This window comes from Carcharodon carcharias, chromosome 16 (assembly GCF_017639515.1).
Source record: "Carcharodon carcharias isolate sCarCar2 chromosome 16, sCarCar2.pri, whole genome shotgun sequence".
NCBI lineage: Eukaryota > Metazoa > Chordata > Chondrichthyes > Lamniformes > Lamnidae > Carcharodon > Carcharodon carcharias.
This window is the reverse complement of record NC_054482.1, coordinates 43,512,053-43,534,924: the sequence shown is the minus strand read 5'-3', so window position 1 is coordinate 43,534,924 and position 22,872 is coordinate 43,512,053. Positions and strand designations below refer to the sequence as shown.

At 46.0% G+C, this 22,872-nt stretch overlaps 1 protein-coding gene across 3 annotated transcripts in view; it reads left to right on the top strand.

Moving 5' to 3' along the window:
• The window catches only part of axdnd1 (axonemal dynein light chain domain containing 1), a 227,355-nt gene that overhangs the window by 191,270 nt on the left and 13,213 nt on the right, over positions 1-22,872 (top strand). For all 3 annotated transcript variants that reach the window (XM_041207768.1, XM_041207767.1, XM_041207769.1), the window contains 2 exons: positions 7,944-8,048; positions 15,192-15,224. In XM_041207768.1, the coding sequence (XP_041063702.1) occupies positions 7,944-8,048; positions 15,192-15,224 (138 nt within the window). The remainder of the gene's footprint in view (positions 1-7,943; positions 8,049-15,191; positions 15,225-22,872) is intronic.

Below are 22,872 nucleotides of genomic sequence, written 5' to 3'. Positions count from 1 at the left end.
CCTTAAGGGGCCTGTCGACACACAGCAAGGTCCATCTGATCCTCCTTACTTTCCACGGTCCTACCATTCATCGTGTATTCCAGTGCCTTGTTTGTCCTGCCCAAGTGCATCACCTCACACTTAGCCATATAACATTCTATTTGGCTTTCCTTAGGCCATCTGACCATCTATATCCACCTGTAATGTAAGGGTATCCTCCTCACTGTTTGCCACCCCACCAATATTTATGTCCATAGGTTCTGGAAGGTTGAGCGCATAATGAGCCGGGGGAAAGGGATGAAATGTGTCACTATGTGCATGCTAACTGATCCACTGTCCTTATTGTTCATTTCAGCATCATCAGTGGCTGGCCGCCAGGAGGAATTTCAGATGCCTCCTCTAACACTTGAGGGCCCTCAAGTGTCACCTGCGTCACACCATTGCTACGAGGCAGGCACCAGTGCAGATACTAGCACCTTGGTAGGCATTGGAACATCGGCTCAGTGGAGAGGACAATCTCTATTCACAATCGCTGGAGGAGCTGGCAAAGACAGAGAGTGCTGATGGCGCCAGCAGTCGGAGGACTGCAGGGGACCAGGCATATGCCCAGTTGGTGTGTGATGATGTGCTTCTGGATTCGTATGTGATGCACCTGCTGCAGGAAATGCGGCTGGATGTGCGGGAGCATCTTGGAGTGATTCATGAGATTATGCTTCGCTTTGTGTCCGTGGTGGAGCATCACTGATGCAATGAGTCTCATGGCAGAGAGTCATTTCCTCCTCCATGGAGAGAGTGGCAACTCTCGTGGAGAGGGGCCTCCAGGAGAACAACCAGGTTCTCCTGGGGTTACGCTTGGACCTGCAAGCCCTCACAGCCCCATTGGCCATAGCTGGTCATTGCCAATGTGGGAGTTGGTGTGGGCTTCAAGCTTCCCAATTCGTTGTCCATCCATTGATGGTGAGCTGGGAGGTCCAAGGCGACCTCACCTCGATGCAGCAGCTGCCTGTTGTATCTGCGGGTTCCTCTCACGGTGCTCTGGACGAGGGCACCAGCTGTTCCGCCCCTTTCCCAGTGACCGCTTCATCGGGTGAGGCTACGACGACTGGAGAGATGGCAGCTGTGCAACTGACAGATCTGTCCCAGGTGGGCCCAGCACAAACTCCACGGGCCAGGGGACGACCGCCAAGGTCATCTGGGCCAACAGGGCAGCAGAGTCAGCAGGCTGTCTCAGATGCCACTCTGAGCGATGGGGTGGCACCAAGATATAGTAACCATAAACGTGAGCATAAGGCACCTTAGGCACACCATGGGTTTCTCACTGGTGCTTTTGTGTTGGCCCGAGATTAGGTACTTATTATTTGTTTCTGCTTGATTAATGTTTTGTTTTGAATTTGTGAGAACTTCTGATAGTTAAAATTAAAACCATTTGTGTAACCATGGCTGAGGGTGGCTCCTTTGTTCTGCATTTGTATGTTTAAGATAAATGTCATGAGTGTTTGAGTCGACATTGAAGTTTATGTCCAAAGCCCTTTGTTGCAGCTGATGACCTGGCAGATTTAGTACTAAAGTGCCAAGTCTGGAAGTGCCAGGCAAGGCTGGTACTGGTGATCCATTTGTATGGAGCTAGCTGCAGGTTCGTTGGATTAAAGTCTCCCGAGTGTCCCTGCCTCCTTGGTGTAGTCCCGGGTCAGCGTTTAGCCCCTCAGCATTCCCCTGTGCTTCCTCATCCTCGACTCACTGCTGGACTCATCGTGTGCAGCCGCATCCACTGCGTCAACACCTTCATCGTCCAATGCGCCCCCCTTTCCAGCGCAAGATTGTGGAGAGCGCAGCATGCAACCACTACCAGCAACACATGATCTGTGGGGTACTGCCCCCTAAGCGGTCCTGGCATCAGAAGCGCATCTTGAGAAGACCGATGGCTCGGTCCACAACAGCCCTTGTGGAGGTGTGGCATCTATTGTAGCGCTGCTCAGCTTCTGATATTGGATGGCGGAGAGGCGTCATGAGCCACCTTCTGCCAGCAGCCATCCATGAAGCCGAGCCGAAGCACTGAAGAGCCCCGGCACCTGGGAGTGTCTGAGGATATAGGCATTGTGGCAGCTACCTTGCACAGACTTGTAGAATCAGCATCCTGTGATCACACACTATCTGCACGTTCATGGAGTGGAAGCTCTTCCTGTTGTCGTAGGCACCGGGCTCACCTGCTGACGCCTTGATGGCCACATGTGTGCAGTTTGTTACACCCTGGATGCCAGGGAAGCCAGCAATGGCCACTAAGCCTCTGGCCCGCTGTGCTGGCTTGCCTAGTACCAGCAGAAGTGGATGAAGGTCAATGCATGCCTGAACAGAGCGTCTGTGACCTGCTTGACAGAAGTGTAGATAGCTGATTGGGAGACAACGCAAAGATCACCCGAGTTTTGGAAGGAACCAGAGGCATAGAAATTGAGGGCAACTGTAACCTTCAGAGCCGCTGGCACAGGGTGTCTGCCCACACAGCTAGGAGAGATCTCAGGGCCAATCATCTGACAGATGTAGTTGACTCAACTTCAACACCTCTGTGTTCTTTTGTCTGTGACATATTTTGATGATCTGCTCCTATCACTGCTTGCTTGTCCCTACAACCACACCACCCCCCTTCACTTCTCTCCCCCCACCCAACCCACTCCCCCCACCTTAAACCAGCTTATATTTCACCCCTCTCCTTGGATTCACCTAGTTCTGTTGAAGGGTCATGAGGACTCGAAACGTCAACTCTTTTCTTCTCCGCCGATGCTGCCAGACCTGCTGAGTTTTTCCAGGTAATTCTGGTTTTGTTTTGGATTTCCAGCATCCGCAGTTTTTTGTTTTTATCTCTGTGTTTAATTGACTGCCACTGCTCTGCAAGAAATGCCTACCTTGAAGAAGTTTTGTTCGTCTCTGCGACAAGATTTCCGTATCTCTCCTTTGCCTTGTTCACCTTCATTGCTTTCCATTTCTCTCCTGGTGTTTGACAAGGTGTTTACTAAAACCCGCTTTCACAGCCACAACTGAAATTCCACCCCTCATGTTTCGAACCCACCCAGGATTACAGGTATCTCCGGGACATAAAACGTTTCTCGGACTGCTGTTCCTGTCACATTCTGAGATCCACACTCAGTGCCATGCGCCGCCATATGAACACACTCGACCTCTCCCTCCAGCAGCACCGCTGTACCCTTTTTCAAAGCTGCGCGTGCCCCCAGTTTCATTTTATTCTTTGTCTCATCCGACGCCTCAACAAGAAACTTTTTCTCTTTCTCTCAAGTGCTAAGGAATGCAAGCTCCAACAACTCATCGACACCAACACCCATCTAGGACCCTCCACCCCTGCCTGTCCCTCCGTCCCCAGCCCATCTTCCAATCCCAGCCCCAGCCGTGTATTCACTATATCCCCTGACATTCCCCTCTCCGTTGCTGAACGTTCAGTGCTCAGCAAAGGACTTAGTTTCATACCCTTACGCCCTCACCTCAATGAATTTCGGGCTCGGCACGATGCTGAACTCTTCTTCCGCCGTCTTCATCTCCGGGCTCACTTCTTTGGGCAGGAGCCTTCTCCCCATTCAACGGATCCTTTTACCCACCTCCAATATTCTCCCTCCACCTGGACCCCTCCCACTGGATTCTTACCTTCTCTTGATCTTTACATTGAGAACTGTCGGCGCAACATTAGCCTTCTCAATTTCTCTGCTCCTCTCACCCATTCTAATCTCTCTCTCTCTGAACTTACTGCACTCCGTTCTCTCAGGTCCAACCCTGACATTGTCATCAAACCCACTGACAAGGGTGGTGCTGTTGTTGTCTGGCGCACTGACCTCTATCTCGCGGAGGCTGAGCGTCAAGTCGCAGACACTTCCTCTTACCTCTCCCTGGACCATGACCCCACCACTGAACATCAAGCCATTGTTTCCAGGACTGTCACTGACCTCATCTCCTCTGGGGATCTTCCTCCCACAGCTTCCAACCTGATAGTTGCCCAACCTTGGACCTTCTACCTCCTACCCAAAATCCACAAACAGAACTGTCCCGGTAGACCGATCATGTCAGCTTGCTCCTGCCCCACAGAACTTATTTCTCGTTATCTTGACTCCCTTCTCTCTCCCCTTGTCCAGTACCTTCCCACCTACATCCGTGATTCCTCTGACACCTTACGTCACATCAACAATTTCCAGTTCCCTGGCCCCAACCGCTTCCTCTTCACCATGGACGTCCAATCCCTCTACACCTCCATCCCCCACCAGGATGGTCTGAGGGCCCTTAGCTTCTTCCTCGAACAGAGGCCCGAACAATCCCCATCCACCACTACTCTCCTCCGTCTGGCTGAACTTGTTCTCACACTGAACAATTTCTCCTTCAACTCCTCTCACTTCCTCCAAATAAAAGGTGTGGCTATGGGTACCCACATGGGCCCGAGCTATGCCTGTCTCATTGTGGGGTATGTGGAACATTCCTTGTTGCAGTCCTACTCTGGCCCTCTTCCACAACTCTTTCTCCGGTACATCGATGTTTACTTCGGTGCTGCTTCATGCTCTCGTCGGGACTTGGAAAAATTTATTAATTTTGCTTCCAATCTCCACCCCTCCATCATTTTCACGTGGTCCATCTCTGACACTTCCCTTCCCTTCCTTGACCTCTCTGTCTCAATCTCTGATGATAGACTGTCCACCAATATCCATTATAAGCCTACCGACTCCCACAGCTACCTTGACTACAGCTCCTCACACCCTGCTTCCTGTAAGGACTCCATCCCATTCTCTCAGTTCCTTCGCCTCCTTCGCATCTGTTCCGATGATGCTACCTTCAAAAACAGTTCCTCTGACATGTCCTCCTTCTTCCTTAACCGAGGTTTTCCACCCACGGTCATTGACAGGGCCCTCAACCGTGTCCGGCTCATCTCCTGCGCATCCGTCCTCACGCCTTCTCCTCCCTCCCAGAAACATGATAGGGTCCCCCTTGTCCTCACTATCACCCCACCAGTCTTCGCATTCAAAGGATCATCCACTGCCATTTCTGCCAACTCCAACATGATGCCACCACCAAACACATCTTCCCTTCACCCCCACTGTCAGCATTCCGTAGGGATCGTTCCCTCCGGGCCATCCTGGTCCACTCCTCCATCACCCCCTACTCCTAAACCCCCACCTATGGCACCTCCCCATGCCCACGCAAAAGATGTAACACCTGCCCCTTCACTTCCTCTCTCCTCACCGTCCAAGGACCCAAACACTCCTTTCAAGTGAAGCAGCATTTCACTTGCATTTCCCCCAACTTAGCCTACTGTATTTGTTGCTCCCAATGTGGTTTCCTCTACACTGGAGAGACCAAACGTAAACTGAGCGACTGCTTTGCAGAACACCTGCGGTCTGTCCGCAAGAATGACCCAAACCTCCCTGTCGCTTGCCATTTTAACACTCCACCCTGCTCTCTCGCCCTCATGTCTGTCCTTGGCTTGCTGCATTGTTCCAGTGAAGCCCAATGCAAACTGGCGGAACAACACCTCATCTTCTGACTAGGCACTTTATAGCCTTCCGGACTGAGTATTGAATTCAACAACTTTAGATCTTGAACTCCCTCCTCCATCCCCACCCCCTTTCTGTTTCTTCCCCCTTCCTTTTGTTTTTTCCAATAATTTATATAGATTTTTCTTTTCCCACCTATTTCCATTATTTTTAAATCATTTATGCTCCCCCCACCCCCACTAGAGCTATACCTTGAGTGCCCTACCATCCATTCTTAATTAGCACATTCGTTTAGACAATATCACCAACTTCAACACCTCTGTGTTCTTTTGTTCTTTTGTCTGTGACATCTTTTGATGATCTGCTTCTATCACTGCTTGCTTGTCCCTACAACCACACCAACCCCCTTCACTTCTCTCCCCCCACCCAAACCCCCCCCACCTTAAACCAGCTTATATTTCACCCCTCTCCTTGCATTCACCTAGTTCTGTTGAGGGGTCATGAGGACTTGAAATGTCAACTCTTTTCTTCTCCGCCGATGCTGCCAGACCTCCTGAGTTTTTCCAGGTAATACTGTTTTTGTCTTAGATGTAGTTGACTGTCTTTCTTGACAGTCAGTTCCTCCTTCTGCACTGCACCTCAGTCATATTGAGGTAGCTGCTTCGCTGCCTGCATACCCTGGCAGCAGGATAGTGGCAGCTTCTGTGGCCCCTTCCACCTTGGACTACCTCTTAGCCCTGCACCCCTTGTGTCTGAGCCAATACTCCCAGTGGTGGCTGCCCTGGAGGCCGATCGTGCACTTCTGGCCTCCTCCTTTTTCTAGCCCTTCCTTCCTCCTCTCCGGAGCTGCTTCCAGTGGAGATGTCAGAACCCACACCCAGACTAAAGGGAGGGCTCCGGAAAGCTGTAGACCCGATAGAGATTACTGACTGCAGAATGTTTACCTGAAGGTTCAAGTTACACAGAAAGCTGCTGGAATTCGTTCTCAACTGCTACAGATCACACAGGCATGTTTAAAAAACTTTCTGTAATAAATACTTTACAGACCAAATTGACGACTCCACTGAGCCCTCTTATCCCGTCCGTGGATGTGTTTCATTAAAAAGTCTCTTACCCACCTGCCCAGTGCGCCGACCCGAAGATCGCATGGGTGCATAAAAATCGCCGTCGATTGGTGATTTAAGGGCCTTAACTAGCCCGTTAATTAATGGCGAGCGTGCGTCAAACTTAATCGCGTGCTCTCCCAGCGAAATTTCGTGGTGACGTCAGGACACTCGCCTGACGTCACCATGCGTCATTTTACACGCTGACGTGAGGGGCCTGTCCTCTGCACGTCAAGCCTAAAATTCTGCCCATAACTTACAATCCCAAAGGGACCATTCCCTACGTAACGCTTTGATTCATTCTCCCACCATTTTGATTACTTATTGCCCTTCCTCTGGCATCTTCCCATGCAAGTCTCAATTTATCTCCTCCTCCTCTTCCTCATGCTCCTGTTCCTATGAGCAGGACTCCGCTGTTTTCATATTTGATGTCTCACCTGAAAGGTAACACATCAATGAATGCAGCATTTTCTCAGTACAGTACTGTAGTTTTACCCTAAAGCATATGCTGAAAGCTTAAGTTGGGTCTTGAATTTGCAATATCTTCACTCAGAATTGTGTGTTATGAACTGAGGAATCTCTATCAAAAAATAATTCAAACTTCTATAAAAGCACAGTGCTTAATCCCACTATTGTGATATTTTGTTTCCTATGCTAAATGTTCTTTCTGATTTCCTTAAATGATGGTAAATTGTAATTTTTTTACTTTAGATTCAGAACTGAGTTGAATCCACCCCAAACACTTATTTACATTACAGGTGGCAATGGGACAACTTTTGTGCAATAATTTTGATCTAGATTTTGCTCACTGATGTGAAAAGACACTGTTATTAAATGAATATACTATTCTGTCCCATAGGGCCTTACTTAAAAATTCAACCTGTAGAGTGCTTTGGAATATCCTGAAGTCATGAAAAGTACTATATAACTGCAAGACTTTCTTCACCTTTAGCAATCTTTGACACACACACACAACTAAATGTTTATAATCTAGTATATTTGGTATTGTGGTCATCTTGATGTTGCAAAGCAGACAGCAGTTTTCACTTTAACATACACATGACTGCACTTCTCCTCCAATTTCTGTATTAGCATATAGGTGTATTTTCCTTTGCTAACTTGAGTAGAGAAGTGGATTCTTGTCTATTTTTGGTTAAAACTAGAAAATGAAGGAAAAAAATAGATATTTATCTATCACTTTCTGCACAGGGGAAATTCTTTCTTCATGCACTGGCTGTCAAGTTTGAATTTATATACACTCTATGTCTAAGAAATGCTATCAATTGCTGTTTTTGTGTTGTACCATGCTGCATAATTTTTTTAAATATAACTGTAAATAGATTGCTATGTTGTTATTCCTCCCCATTTCTCCTTCACACTGCAGGGCTCAGCCACCGAAATACTAGGGGCGACTGATTCTGAACTATCTGTGCTATTGCCAGGAGAAAAAGAAAGTGCTGTTGGGGCTATGACCACTGAATCTTTCCAGGTAAAGTCAAGCAATGTGTGCTTTTTCTTAAGGATGAATGACTGTTTTAGTAGAAAAGATATATCACCAACCACTTATTAGCTCTAAATTTATTACAAAAGAGCAGTAATACTGGAGTGCTGAAATAAACCACCTTTTGCTGAACAACACAATTGCAGTCAGAGGATAAAAAAAATAAAAACAAAAAACTGCGGATGCTGGAAATCCAAAACAAAAACAGAATTAGCTGGAAAAACTCAGCAGGTCTGGCAGCATCGGCGGAGAAGAAAAGAGTTGACGTTTCGAGTCCTCATGACCCTTCGACAGAACTAGGTGAATCCCAGGAAGGGTTGAAATATAAGCTGGTTTAAGGTGGTGGGGGGTGGGCGGGGGGAAGTGGAGGGGGGTGGTGTGGTTGTAGGCAAAAGCTGTGATAGAAGCAGATCATCAAAAGATGTCACAGACGGCAGAACAAAAGACCACATAGGTGTCGAAGTTGGTGATATTATCTAAACGAATGTGCTAATTAAGAATGGATGGTAGGGCACTCAAGGTATAGCTCTAGTTGGGGTGGGGGAGCATAAAAGATTTAAAAATATTTAAAAATAATGGAAATAGGAGGGAAAAAGAAAAATCTATATAATTCACTGGAAAAAAACAAAAGGAAGGGGGAAGAAACAGAGGGGGGTGGGGGGGGTGGGGTGCGGTGGGGATGGAGGAGGGAGGTCAAGACCTAAAGTTGTTGAATTCAATATTCAGTCCGGAAGGCTGTAAAGTGCTTGTCGGAAAATGAGGTGCTGTTCCTCCAGTTTGCGTTGGGCTTCACTGGAACAATGCAGCAAGCTAAGGACAGACATGTGGGCAAGAGAGCATGGTGGAGTGTTAAAATGGCAAGTGGCAGGGAGGTTTGGGTCATTCTTGCGGACAGACCGCAGGTGTTCTGCAAAGCGGTCGCCCAATTTACGTTTGGTCTCTCCAATGTAGAGGACACAGCTACCTTGACTACAGCTCCTCACACCCCGCTTCCTGTAAGGACTCCATCCCATTCTCTCAGTTCCTTCGCCTCCGTCGCATCTGTTCCGATGATGCCACCTTCAAAAACAGTTCCTCTGACATGTCCTCCTTCTTCCTTAACCGAGGTTTACCGCCCACGGTCGTTGACAGGGCCCTCAACCGTGTCCGGCCCATCTCCCGCGCATCCACCCTCACGCCTTCTCCTCCCTCCCAGAAACATGATAGGGTCCCCCTTGTCCTCACTTATCGCCCCACCAGCCTCCGCATTCAACGGATCAGCCTCTGCCATTTCCGCCAACTCCAGCATGATGCCACTACCAAACACATCTTCCCTTCACCCCCACTGTCGGCATTCCGTAGGGATCATTCCCTCCGGGACACCCTGGTCCACTCCTCCATCACCCCCTACTCCCCAACCCCCACCTATGGCACCACCCCATGCCCACACAAAAGATGTAACACCTGCCCCTTCACTTCCTCTCTCCTCACCGTCCAAGGGCCCAAACACTCCTTTCAAGTGAAGCAACATTTCACTTGCATTTCTCCCAACTTAGTCTACTGCATTCGTTGCTCCCAATGCGGTCTCCTTTACATTGGAGAGACCAAACGTAAACTGGGCGACCGCTTTGCAGAACACCTGCAGTCTGTCCGCAAGAATGACCCAAACCTTCCTGTCGCTTGCCATTTCAACACTCCACCTTGCTGTCTTGCCCACATGTCTGTCCTTGGCTTGCTGCATTGTTCCAGTGAAGCCCAACGCAAACTGGAGGAACAGCACCTCATCTTCCGACTAGGCACTTTACAGCCTTCTGGACTGAATATTGAATTCAGCAACTTTAGGTCTTGACCTCCCTCCTCCATCCCCACCCCTTTCTGTTTCCCCCTTCCTTTTGTTTTTTCCAATAAATTATATAGATTTTTCTTTTCCCACCTATTTCCATTATTTTAAAATATTTTTAAATCTTTTATGCTCCCCCACCCCCACTAGAGCTATACCTTGAGTGCCCTACCATCCATTCTTAATTAGCACATTCGTTTAGATAATATCACCAACTTTGACACCTATATGTTCTTTTGTTCTGCCGTCTGTGACATCTTTTGATGATCTGCTTCTATCACAGCTTTTGCCTACAACCACACCACCCCCCTCCACTTCTATCCCCCCACCCAACGCCCCCCCCCCACCCCCCACCCCCCACCACCACCACCACCACCACCTTAAACCAGCTTATATTTTAACCCTTCCTGGGATTCACCTAGTTCTGTCGAAGGGTCATGAGGACTCGAAACGTCAACTCTTTTCTTCTCCGCCGATGCTGCCAGACCTGCTGAGTTTTATCAACTAATTCTGTTTTTGTTTTGCAGTCAGAGGAATGCTATTCTGCTTATTTTGAGATAGTATATAGTTAAGTGAGATGTGTACCAAGAGAATTCCCTAAGTTCTAAGGTTTATCAATATGTCAATATGGAATTATATTGTTAAACTCCTCAAAGCAGTAGTGCAAATTTGTAAACTTTATCCATGAGTGTCAGCAAATTTTAGTAAAGATTGGGGAAGTGCAGTGGGGACAGTGACATATTAGTGAGTTTGATCTTGTACTTGCTGATGTCCACGACACTTTCCAAAGGAAGTGATTTGGTGGATCAGAATGAAAACAAGGTTTTTTGTTCAACTCTTTCCCCCTTTGCTTTTCTCCTACTGTCTTGAAGTTGATAATACGCGTTGGAGTATGGAGTAGCCAGTCTTAATTGCCATCATTCAAGATTTTCTGATTAGTATTATTGAAAAGCCAGGAATAAACAATGGGGTAAGCACAGCCTCAGGTCCCATAGACTGCTTTCCAATTGGGTTGTGGAGAGAAACTCTGTATCATTTGTGTTACCTCTACTACCAGCCCAGATGAAATCAGCTAACTCAAACCTGGGATTTCTGGTATGGTCTGGCCAAGCTACCGAAGTTATAGATGGCAAATTCAGGTGGCTGCTATTGCCTTCCCTTTAACCCAATGATAATGCTTTGAACCTTCAAAAGCCAGCTTAAGAGGAAAGCTTTTCTCCATATAATTTTTTTAGAAAGCTCCTGTTTTTAAATCTTGGAGGTTGTGTCGCCTTCTACTGCCAGTGTTAACAACATCTCTTTGGGACTGGAAAAGAACTTGGAGTGGGAGAATCTAATTGTCGTGGCCCACATGGGAACCAATAATATAGGTAAAATCAGTAATGATGTACTGAGGGATTTTGAGGAGCCAAGGTAAAAATTTAAAAGCATAATATCAAAGATACTAACCTCTGGATGAATACCAGTGCCATGTGCAAATTGCCATAGGGACAAACATTCATTGCTGAAAGAATGTTATGGGAGGCAAGATTTCAATTCATGGGCACTGGCACCAGTATCAGACCAAGAGGAGGCTGTTTCGTTTGGATGGATTCCACTTAAACTAGGTTGGGATCAATGTCCTGGCTAATTAAATGCTTGGGCAATAGATAAGGCTTTAAATAACAAGAAGGAGGGAGGACTCAAGGAGAGTGTTTCTGTGGCCTCAGACATGAACCCAGGATGGCGTGTTGCTTCACTGGTGCCAGGATCAAGGATGTTACTGAATGGTTGCAGAGCACCCTGAGAAGTGGGAGAGTGAACAGCCAGCAGTCTACGGTGGTCTACGTTGGTATTAAGGACATAGATAGAAGGATGTGGTCCTGCAGTTAGAATTTATGGAGCTAGATAGGAAACTAGCAAAAGTAGTAATCTTCAGATTACTCCCAGCACCACGCACAAGTGAGCATAAAAATAGGAGGATGTGTGGCTGGAAAGATTGTGCAGGAGGGAAGGCTTTAGATTCTTGGGACATTGGCACCGGCTCCAGGGAGATGGAACCTGTACTGGCTGGATGTATTGCACCTGAATTGAGCTGGGACTGAGTTCTTTACAGGATGTTTGCTAGTACAATTGGGAATGTTTATACTAACTTTATAGGATTGTGGGAACCAGTAGGAAATATCAGAGAGGAATACCAAGGTACACAGAATTCTGGGAGAGATAGCACCAGAATAGGAAATAGTAAGTTATTAGGTAGGGTCAGAATGGGTTCCACATGATTTCCAGCACCTGCTCTAGCCACAATGCATCTCCTCTTTAAGAGACTGGCCTTAAGTAGTGCAAGCTAGCTTTAAGTGGTGCTAACCTCTCACAATTTAGATCCTCCTGCTGAAGCATGCAGCCACTCAACTGCAAGTTAGCCCTGGTTGCACGTGGCAATAATATTAATTAATAGGCAACATGAAGATAGCATCCTCCTTGCAGCGGAAGCAACAGGAGGGAGCTATTTCCATGTCACAGTCCCTGCTTTTGGGGGTTATAAAACTTAGCCTCCTCTACCAAAGACTTAAATGAGAGTTTGCTGACGATACAAAGCTAGGTGGGGAAGTAATCTGTGATGAAGCAATAAAGAGCCTGCAAGAGGATAGAGATTGGATAAGTGATTGGCAAGAAGGTGACAGATGGAAGATAAAGTGGGGAAGTGTGAAATTATTCATTTTGATAGGAAGAATGTAAAGCAGATTTTTTTAAAAAGGTGACAGATCAGTAATTATTGGTATTCGTGGGTATTTGGGGGTCCTTGTACACAATTAACAGGAACAAATAGGTACAGAAAGCAATTAAGAAGGCAAATTGTATGTTAGCCTTTATTCCTAAGGGGTTGGAATATAAAATTAAGTCCTGTCGCAATTATATAAGGCTTTGGTGAGTCTGCAGATGGAGTACTAATACCATTTTGGTCTCCTTACCTAAGGAAGGACATACTTTCCTTAGAGAGGGTGCAACAATTGTTCATCAGACTGATTCCTTAAATGGGAGTGCTGTCTATTTTGAGAAAGTCAGCAGAATGGCCCTATATTCTCTGGAGTTTGGAAGAAAAAGAGATGATCTCATTGAAATGTATAACATTCTTAGGTATCTGAACAGAGTAGAGAAGAAGTAGTTTTTCCTGGCTAGATCATCTAGGACTAGGAGTCATAATCTCAGGGATAAGGTGGGGAAGTGCATTTAGGATTGCAATAAGGAGAAATTTTTTCCCTCAAGGGGGTTGCAAATTTTTGGAATTCTGTACCCCAAAACGCTGTGGATGCTTATTCGATGAGTATATTTAAGACTGAAGTCAATAAATTTTGAGCACTAAAGAAATCAAGGAATATGGGATTGCATGGGAAAGTGGAGTTGATGTAAAAGTTCAGTCATGATCATATTGAATAGCTGATAGTTCAAGGAGTGGTATGATTTATTCCTGGTCTTATTTCTTATGTCCTTAAGTCAGACTAAAACTGAAAAGGCACTGTGGATAGCAAACTCATCATATATATCTCAGGATGTCATCTAGATATTGCAAAGGAGACAGTCATTACAGTTATAATGCACCTAGGTGTTGTGCATTCCTTTCGTTTAACTAATTTAATAATGTACTTTGAGGAAGTAAAAGCAATGTGAAATAAAGGGGAACCTGTAGATGTGGTGTCCTTGGATTTCCAAAAGGTATTTGGTGAGGTGCCACTTCAAACACAATATAAGAGCTCATGGAGTCGGGGTAACATATTAGCATGGATAGAGGATTGGTTAGCTAACAGGAAGCAGAGAATGGAAATAAATGGGTCATTTTTGGGTTGAAAAGCTGTAACTAATGGAGTGTCAAAGGGATTGAATGTGTTGTTCCTAAATTTGCTGATGACACAAAGATAGATGGAAAATTAAGTTGTGAAGCATACGTAAGGTTTCTGCAAGGGGATTTAGATAGGTTAGCGTGAAGAAGAGTCTTGTGGCGTAGTGGTAGCATCCCTACCTCTGGGCTAGAAGTTCCGGGTTCAAGTCCTACTTCAAGACTATGAAAGGTGCATTCATAATGTGGCCAAACGGGTTGATTGTCAGCCTGTTAGTCCTTTCGATATGCCTGATGGCAGGTGGTTAGAGTGGAAGAGTTTCCTGGTCAGCCACACTGCAGAGGGCAACAGCAAACCACTGGAGTTCTTTGCTAAATATAATCATGGACCAAACCAATGGAAGTCCATGGTCACCAACCCTAAGGGCACAGTACCTGAAGGAGGAAGAAGTGAGTGGGCAAAAATTTGGCAGATGGAGTATAATGTAGGAAAATGTGAACTTGTCCACTTTGGCAGGAAGAATGGAAAAATAGTATATTATTTAAATGGAGAGAGGTTGCAAAACTCTGTGGTACAGAGGGGTCTGGGTGTCCTGGCACATGAATCACAAAAAGTTAGTATGCCGATACTGTATGTGATTAGGCAGCCAAATGAATGTTGTCGTTTATTGCAAAAGGAATGGAATGTAAAAGTAGGGACATTTTACGACAGTTGTGCAGGTCATTGGTGAGACCACATTTGGAGTATTGTGTACAGTTTTGGTCTTCTTACTTAAGAAAGGATATAATTGCATTGGAATCAGTTCACTGAAGGTTCACTTGACTGATTCCTTGGATGAAGGGATTATATCATGAAGAAAGGTTGGGTAGGTTGGGCCTTTATCCATTGGAGTTTAGAAGAATCAAAGGTGATCTTACGGAAACATATAAGATTCTGAGGGGACTTAATAGACTGGCTATTGAGAGGGTTTTTCCCCTTATGGGGGAGACTAGAGTTTAAAAATAATGGGTCTCCCATTTAAAATGGAGATTAGGATAATTTTTTTCTCTCCTGAGGGTGGTTAGTCTGTGAAATTCTCTTCCCCAGAGAACAGTGGAGGGTGGATCATTTAATTTTTCTAAGGCTGAGATAGATAAATTCTTGACTGACAAGGGAGTCAAAGGGTTTAGGGGGTAGGCAGGAAAGTAGAGTTAAGGCCACAATCAGATCAGCCATGTTCTTACCCAATGGCAGAGGAGGTTCGAGGGGCCAAATGGGCTACTCCTGCTCTTAATGAGTATGTTTGTATGTATAATGCAATTATTTTTGAAGCAGGTTGCAAGAAACTTGCTGAACAGAGAAAATTCCTTCTTTCATACCCTGCTGCCAACTTGAATGAATACACTGAGGAATGTTACTAATTATTATTTGTTTTTTCTGTAATGCTTTTGTTTTTTATACTGTAACAACTAATGAGATTATTCTCACTCCTCCTTCCTTCCCCTTCATATATTACAGAGATTGAGCACCATGGATGATACTGAGACCAGAGTAAGTTCGTATTTGTCTTAAATCTTAATAGCTTTTATGACCATAATAAGTGGAGGGAATGGAAAGACATGCCAAGATTGAGGTAATGTCTATTTCACACAGAGTATATAATATCTTTGTGATATCTCTGACTGATGTGATAATGTTACACAAGTGCTTTTATTAGAATTGTATTATTGTGGTTTGGTTGAAAAGTTGAGAAATCATCAACCATTCATACATTTTAAGACTTAAATGAACAGAGAACAAATGCATTGTTTATTTTTCCCTACACATCAGAATAAAACTAAAACAGAATTATTCATCAATCCAGTGGGACAACTAAAACTGAGTAAATGCATCTGCTAGCTTCTTTGTTGGCTTCGTGGGTTGCTCTTTCTTAGCACATTCCAACTTTGTTTCCAAGTCTGGCTGCATTAGGAAGAAAGGAAGAAAAAACTTTTGAAGTTAGTGACTGTTCCAAGGAAGATTTTTTTTAAATAAATAAAATTGTACCACAATATTTTGAAGCTTCCTGCACCACTGACAACAGCAAGCATCTTACGAATACTGAAAGATACAGCAGATCACAACTAAAATATATGTAGCTTTACAAGTTGTGCTTAAGATGCAAGTACATATGAACATATGAAGTAGGAGCCAGGAGTAGGCCACTCGGCCCTTCGAGCCTGCTCTGCCGTTTAATAAGATCATGGTTGATCAGAATGTAACCTCAACCCCACATTCCTGTCAACCCCCGATAACCTTTCACCCCCTTGTTAATCAAGAATCTACCTCTGCCTTAAAAATATTCAAAGACTCTGCTTCCACCGCCTTTAGAGGAAGAGAGTTCCAAAGACTTTCAATGCTCTGAGAGAAAAAAATTCTCCTTATCTCTGTCTTAAATGAATGACTCCTTATTTTTAAACAGTAACCCCCTAGTTCTAGATTCTCCCACAAGAGGAAACATCCTCTCCACATCCACCCTCACAAGACCCCTCAGGATCTTAAAGGTTTCAACTAAGTCACCACTTACTCTCTTAAATTCCAGCGGATACAAGCCTAACCTGTCCAGCCTTTCCTCATAAGACAACCTGCCCATTCCTGGTATTGGACTAGTAAACCTGCATTTCATCTTTCTTTAAATAAGGACAGAATACTCCAGATGTGGTCTCACCAATGCACTATACAACTGAAGCATAACCTCCCTACTTTTGTATTCAATTCCCCTCACAACAAATGGTAACATTCAATTAGCTTTCCTAATTACCTGTATCTGCATACTAACCTTTTGTGATTTGTGCACCAGAACACCCAGATCACTCTGAATCTCAGAGCTCTGCAACCCCTCACCACTTAGATAATATGCTTCTTTTTTATTCTTCCTACCAAAATGAACGATTTCAAATCTTGTTGCAATCAAAGGTTGTAGCACAAGTATAGATCTCGCTACCAAACAGACCATACATGGCTTGAGCATAGTGTAGGGAGCATCATGAAGAAGGTTCTTTTAAGAATGCCTGTTCAAAATTAAAAATGAAAATATTGGAGGCTTTTTTAAAACATACAAAATGGTTCATACAAATTCCAAGTTTTAAGAACATAAGAAATATGAGCAGCATTAGGCCAAATGACCCTTCAAGCCTGTTGCACCATTCAATAAGATCATGGCTGATATTTGACCTCGACTCCACTTTCTCACCAATTCCCACATCCCTTAATTCCCAAAAGTTGTACAGGAGTGATATGGGGTAAATAATGAAAGCAGAATGTGGAGCCTCAGGGCGAATGAAAGACTAGCACTACCCCTATCCTGCTGTTTAATGGCTAGCAAGGTGGATATTCCATAGCCTGTGGTGAACGAGCAATGGGATGCCCTGTTTGGCACTACAGAATACTCTCTCCACATCACAACAGTGACCCCAACAGTGTCTACTGCACCTACATGAACAGTGCAGCAGAAGAAAGTACAGTTAAAGGAATCTGACAATGTTAAAACTAACAACAGTACCATGTATCAGTTATATGTCCCACAATGTATTACTTATTTCATTATTTCTTATTAAGCAGTTCCACATTTAGTGCTAGTTCAAGCCAAGCTTTTATCCAACTAGAGATAAGAAATTTCTGCCGTTTGACAGAATTCCGACTTCGTAAATATTAAATTCACCCAAGGAAATGACTTTCCGACCTCCGCCTCTCCATAGTTGTTTGTGCATAGTTGTCTCTGACGTCCAGGCTGTCCAGGGTGCAATCTGTGAACTCCAGAATGGGAAGTCCGATCACAGCTCGTGTCTGGACCTGAAACCCAACTGCCACCACTCGGCCTTGCACCAGTCCGGACCCAGCGGTTGTCACTCATCCCACTGGGAGGGCATGCTCTGCTTCTGGACGATCAGTGGAGCTGCAGGATTTGGTAGATAGCAGAGATTGTTTGGGTGGGTGGGTTAGGACGGAGCGGCAGAGCCTGAGTCTTAGCTGGTTGTAGTGAATCGGTGCTGGTTTTGAGTCATGGTGGCCTGGCCATGAAGGGTCCTGTGGGGCCCCAGGGCAGGTCTGTGTTGCTGTAAGACTGAAAGGCTAGGCTGCCAAATGAGTGTGAGTGGGAGGTGGGGGGTTGGGATGAGGGGCTGCTGAGTGAATTAGTGTGGGTGGGGATTTAGAAGAGGGGCTGCCAAGTGAGTGAGTGGGTTTGGCAAAGTGTTGGAAAGAGGGGCTGCCGAGTGATTGGGGGAGGGTGCTGTGAAAAAGGGCTGCTGAGTAAGAGTGAGTTGGTGAAGGGGTTGGAGAAAAGAGGCAGACGATTGAGTGAAGGTGTGGGATTTGGGGATTGGGAAAAGGGGCTGCCATGTGAGTGAGTGGAGGAAAGGTAGTTGGGAAGAGGGACCACTGAGTGAGTGGGAACAAAGCAGGTCCAGAAGAGGGGCTGCTGAGTGAGAATGGGTTGGGAGGGAGAGGGGTTGGAAAGAATGGCGTGTGTGTGTGTGTGTGGTGGGAGAGGGGTTGAATACAATGTTTGCATGGGGTGGTGAAGGAGAAAGGGGCTTCACTGAGTCTTCTGTCATCAGGGAAGCCGACATGAGTACATAAAGTAATATTTTTACAAAGTATTTTAGCATAAATTTTCATATTTACATGATGTATTTTGTTGATCTATAATAGAGAATTAGAGTAATGTACAGCACAGAAATAGGCCATTTGGTCTATTGAATCCATGACGACACTCCGTGGAGCAATCTAGCCAGTCCCATTTCCACCCCCACTGCACCCTCCCCAGATTATCATAGCCCTGCAAATTTATTTCCTTTAGGTGCCCATCCAATATCCTTTTGAAATCATTGACTGTTTCCACTTCCACCACCGTCATGGGCAGTGAGTTTAAGGTTGTTACCACTCACCATACATGAAAGTTCTTCCTCACATGCCCACTGCATAAGCAAACTTACTAAATGTTACTATGCTGCTTTATTGCTGCTTTGTTTTTGCTGGCATCTGGGGTCATGTTACCAAACATCGGCATCCATCTCAAATGTACCCAAGTTCTTTATCCCTTAAGTTCCGTATCCCACTCCACTCTGATCTCTGTCTGGTCTTCTACTTTTTTCCAGTGAAGCTCAATGTAAGCTCTTAAAATCTTATTAGGCACTTTGCACCCCCCCCCCCCCCCCATTTGACTTGCATGTTTTCAGATCTAACCTTTCTTTTCATTAGGGGATCTCGCATTGTGGCATGGGTGAATCACTGCTTTGAGGTGGAGAAAGAAAAGTTAGCATTGGGATGGTGATCCTTAGTTTGGTCATCATGCTGATGGGGCAATCTGCTCTCTTGGTATTGGCCTAGCTTTTCTTCTTATTGTAGGCTGCTGGTTCTATACCAAATTGCCAGCTTTTCCTGTTTCCATTTCAAATTTATTTTCTTTTCACTATTTTCTCTGGGATGAATATTTGGACCCCACGAGACAGGGCCCAAAAATACCATTGCCAAATATGCTCACCAAGGTGGGGGTAGGCAGGATTGCAATCCTGCCCAATCCCAGGTTAAGGCCAAAAAAGATGGTTGAGGAGCTCATTAAAGGCTTGTTAATGGGGGGATGTTGAGATTCTTATAGTCACACTGGCTGCACACGCTGTCTGGGGAAAACCAGGTGAAGGGAGGCGGGTACTCATTGAGAAGCCAGTCATGGCTGCCCCAGGGAATTACCCCAGTGCCAAAAAAGGAGGAATGGTGAACAGGGAGACTTGGCCTTTGGTAAACTGATGCCTTTGGCGCCACCAAGGTGGCGGGGAGAGTAAGCAGTAAGCAATTGGGCAGTGTAGGGAACATAAGACCGGGATGGGGGTGGGAAAGGGTGCCAAGGACAATTGGGTAACCAGCTTACCACAAAGGAGGCTGCAACTGGCAATAGGAGCGCAACTCTCTTACTTTGGGCCCTGTGCCACACCCTCTGCAGGAAGCCTGGACACCCAGGCATTAGGGGGGCAGGAAGGACATGAAGGCCATACCCTCAGCATTTACATGTGAAGATAGACTACCCGGAGATGACAAAAAACCAGTGCCACAGGAGCTGGTCCCAGAGATCTGTGACTTTTTCAAAAACTTTGCACTTCACAACACTGGTGCCATGCCTTACCAGTAGCCATCAAAGTCAGAGGTCTTGAACTTTCAGTTCTGTTCCTTCCAAGGATCAGTAGCAGAGCTTGGTGGCATCTAGCAAATGGTAGCGCACCACTGCATCTCGTAGGTCACTGATACCCTGTTTGCCGGGGCTGGACAATACATTCATTTCGTAACAGACCCACCCTTGCAGGCACAGAGGACAGTGGGTTTTGCAACCATTGCTGAATTCTCTGGGTGCAGGGCAGCATCAGTCGCATCCATATGGCCATTGAGGCACCCAGCAATGTCCCACTCAGATTCATCAACAGGAAGCACTTCTGTTCCCATATTGTCCAACTGGTCTACAGCCATAACAAGAGCTTCCTCCATGTGCACTCTTTTCCTGGCTGCTGCCTTGACTCTTTTATCCTCTGCCAATCCAGGTTGTTGCAGCTCTTCACTCTAACCCCCTAAGATTGTGGCTGGATCCAGGGGTTATCCCTTGAAGAGATGGTTACTAATCCCAAACAGAGTCACAGAGGCGATATAGTCAAAGCCACCTGTTCACTAGAACAACCATTGAGCAAATCATCTTCTGAAGATGATTTTCTGGTGTCTGGACTGGTCAGGTGGTGCCCTGTAATATGTGTGCAAGGGTCTTGCTCATTGTGATGAAATGTTGTGCTCTCCATAATAATGATAAACATGTAAACTATTACCGATAATGAAGGATGCACATCTGCGTGGAGCTTTTGCTGTCATCATTGCGGAACCCTTGATCTCTTTCACCACCTCATACCACTTCTTGTTCCACCATTAATAAAAAGAGTCACACAAGTGTGTCTTCAAGTATCATTATCATCACCCTCCAGAGAGGTATGGACCTTGAGGATGTGGAGGCCCTGGAAGGGCACAGATCATCAGAGGAAGAAGAGCAACAGGACATGGGAGAAGAAGAGGTGGAGGCGTTTGAGGGGGAGGATGCAGAACAATGAGGTGTTCCAGCTGCACAGAGAGGTGGCCGGGCATGGCGCAAGGTGTAAAGATCTCACAAGGATGCCATGAATGTTGGGGATAATTTATTTCAGGAACATATCAGTGGAGCCTTTCTAATCCAGGATGGAAGGGCATGGTATGGAACTCATACTGAGGTCCCTGTGCTAACACTTCCATTGAAGATGCAGCCTGGAACATGTAAACTATTACCGATAATGAAGGATGCACATCTGCGTGGAGCTTTTGCTGTCATCATTGCGGAACCCTTGATCTCTTTCACCACCTCATACCACTTCTTGTTCCACCATTAATAAAAAGAGTCACACAAGTGTGTCTTCAAGTATCATTATTTACATAGATTCAAAAAGGAAAACAGTGCACAGTTACAGCAGGAGGACATCCCATTGGTCACTCAGTACTTGACGTGTTGATGTCCACACTCGATCATTTCTACAGAACCCTGTGGCATTGGAGGAGGTGGAGGCAACGTATTCACTAATGTCACCTTGTAGCTGAGATGCATGTGGTGGTCATCCTCTTAAATCCCTTGGGGATTTCTCCAAAGGCTGCTGCACCTGTATCGTTGCTGGACCAGCCTCATTCATGGCCCTGCTGCACAAACATCTCACTGTCAGAGATGCCAAGGAGGCCAAGGATAATGACAGAACCTCCTGAAATTCTCAACCTTTGGCAGGCACTCTGGATGGCTGGAGGGGAGCACCAGCTGGGATACAACTGGCATCCCCACCAATAATTTGGTGCCAGTGACCAGTCCAGACAATGCAGTGTGGCATGCATTCTATGGACATCAGTGCACATTTCCTACATGAACTCCAAATGCTACCACTTATAGTTCCCCATGAGGTTGTCCAGTCTCTTGATGGAGGAGCTCATGTGCTCATAGGCCTTACCCATTATGGTGTACGTGAGCTGGATTTACTTCACCATTCTCTGCTCTTGATCCCGCACTGCCTCAGAGGAGTCCAATATGTGGGGGGACATCTGCTGCTGAAATAGGTAAAGCCTTCTTTCCAGTGAATCGTGAGCCCTGCTTCTGAGCCCACCTGACCAGGGCTGTGTCTGTCCACCCGCCTTCAAGGAGAACTGACCACAGCTGCCTCCTGCACTCTGGTAACCTCACCCAGTGTCACCCTATCTAAACACCAGTGAGGACCCATTGAGGTGAGAGTACCAGTGATGGTGCATTGTGAGGTGTGATAGTGCTTCATTGCTCCTTCAGTTCCTTGGTGGTCATCTTGGGCCGGTGATGGAGAGAAGGTCTTGTGAGTTGGACGCTTGCACCTGTGGAGACAAAAGAAGAGATCATAACAGGTAGCCTTTGAGTGCTGAGTCTTCCCAATGCAACTCATTATTCAGCCTGCTATTGGACAGGTGGAATGCAGTGCACCCCCATGATATGCAAATTGTCCTCTGATAACCATTTCCACCCTGAGTGCTGATTTTGTGAGGGAAGTCTTGCTCCTGGTCCATGATCCTTGCAGTTTCCATTACTTTATCCGCCACTACGATGATGATCATCTCCTCTTAGGACCCTTCTTTGGTCATTATGTGCTTGTTTCTCCTGCAAGGACAAAAGGGAGCATTGCTATCGTACTGCCAGTGACATCTGCTCCAATTCATTGGAGGGGCATGTTTCGGTGCTAGCAGGTCCTCCAGTAGCACTATGACTCAGTGCTATTCTGAGGGGTGAGTAAGTGCCTTGGCACGCACCCCATGCATGTTCAGAAGCAGCATGTGCTCTGCTCCTCAGCTGGTGTGGCTGCTGGAAGGTGAATACCCAGAGACATATCCTGAGGGTTGATGGTAGCACTCACTTTGCAGGGCGTATGAAGTAATTAAATCCTTTTCTGCACTGGATCCAACTCCTCATGACGCTTCTGCCACTGATGGTGACAGTGATTTCTACCCAGGCCTGTTTGGTCTGTGTGGGTGGCCTCCTGTTGCTGTCCAGGAAGAGGACCACCCTCCCCTCCGTCACAGCCTCCAGCATCACATTCATGTCAGCAGCTGAAAAACAAGGGACTACATCAGTTTTCTCTGGTTCTTCTGAGACATC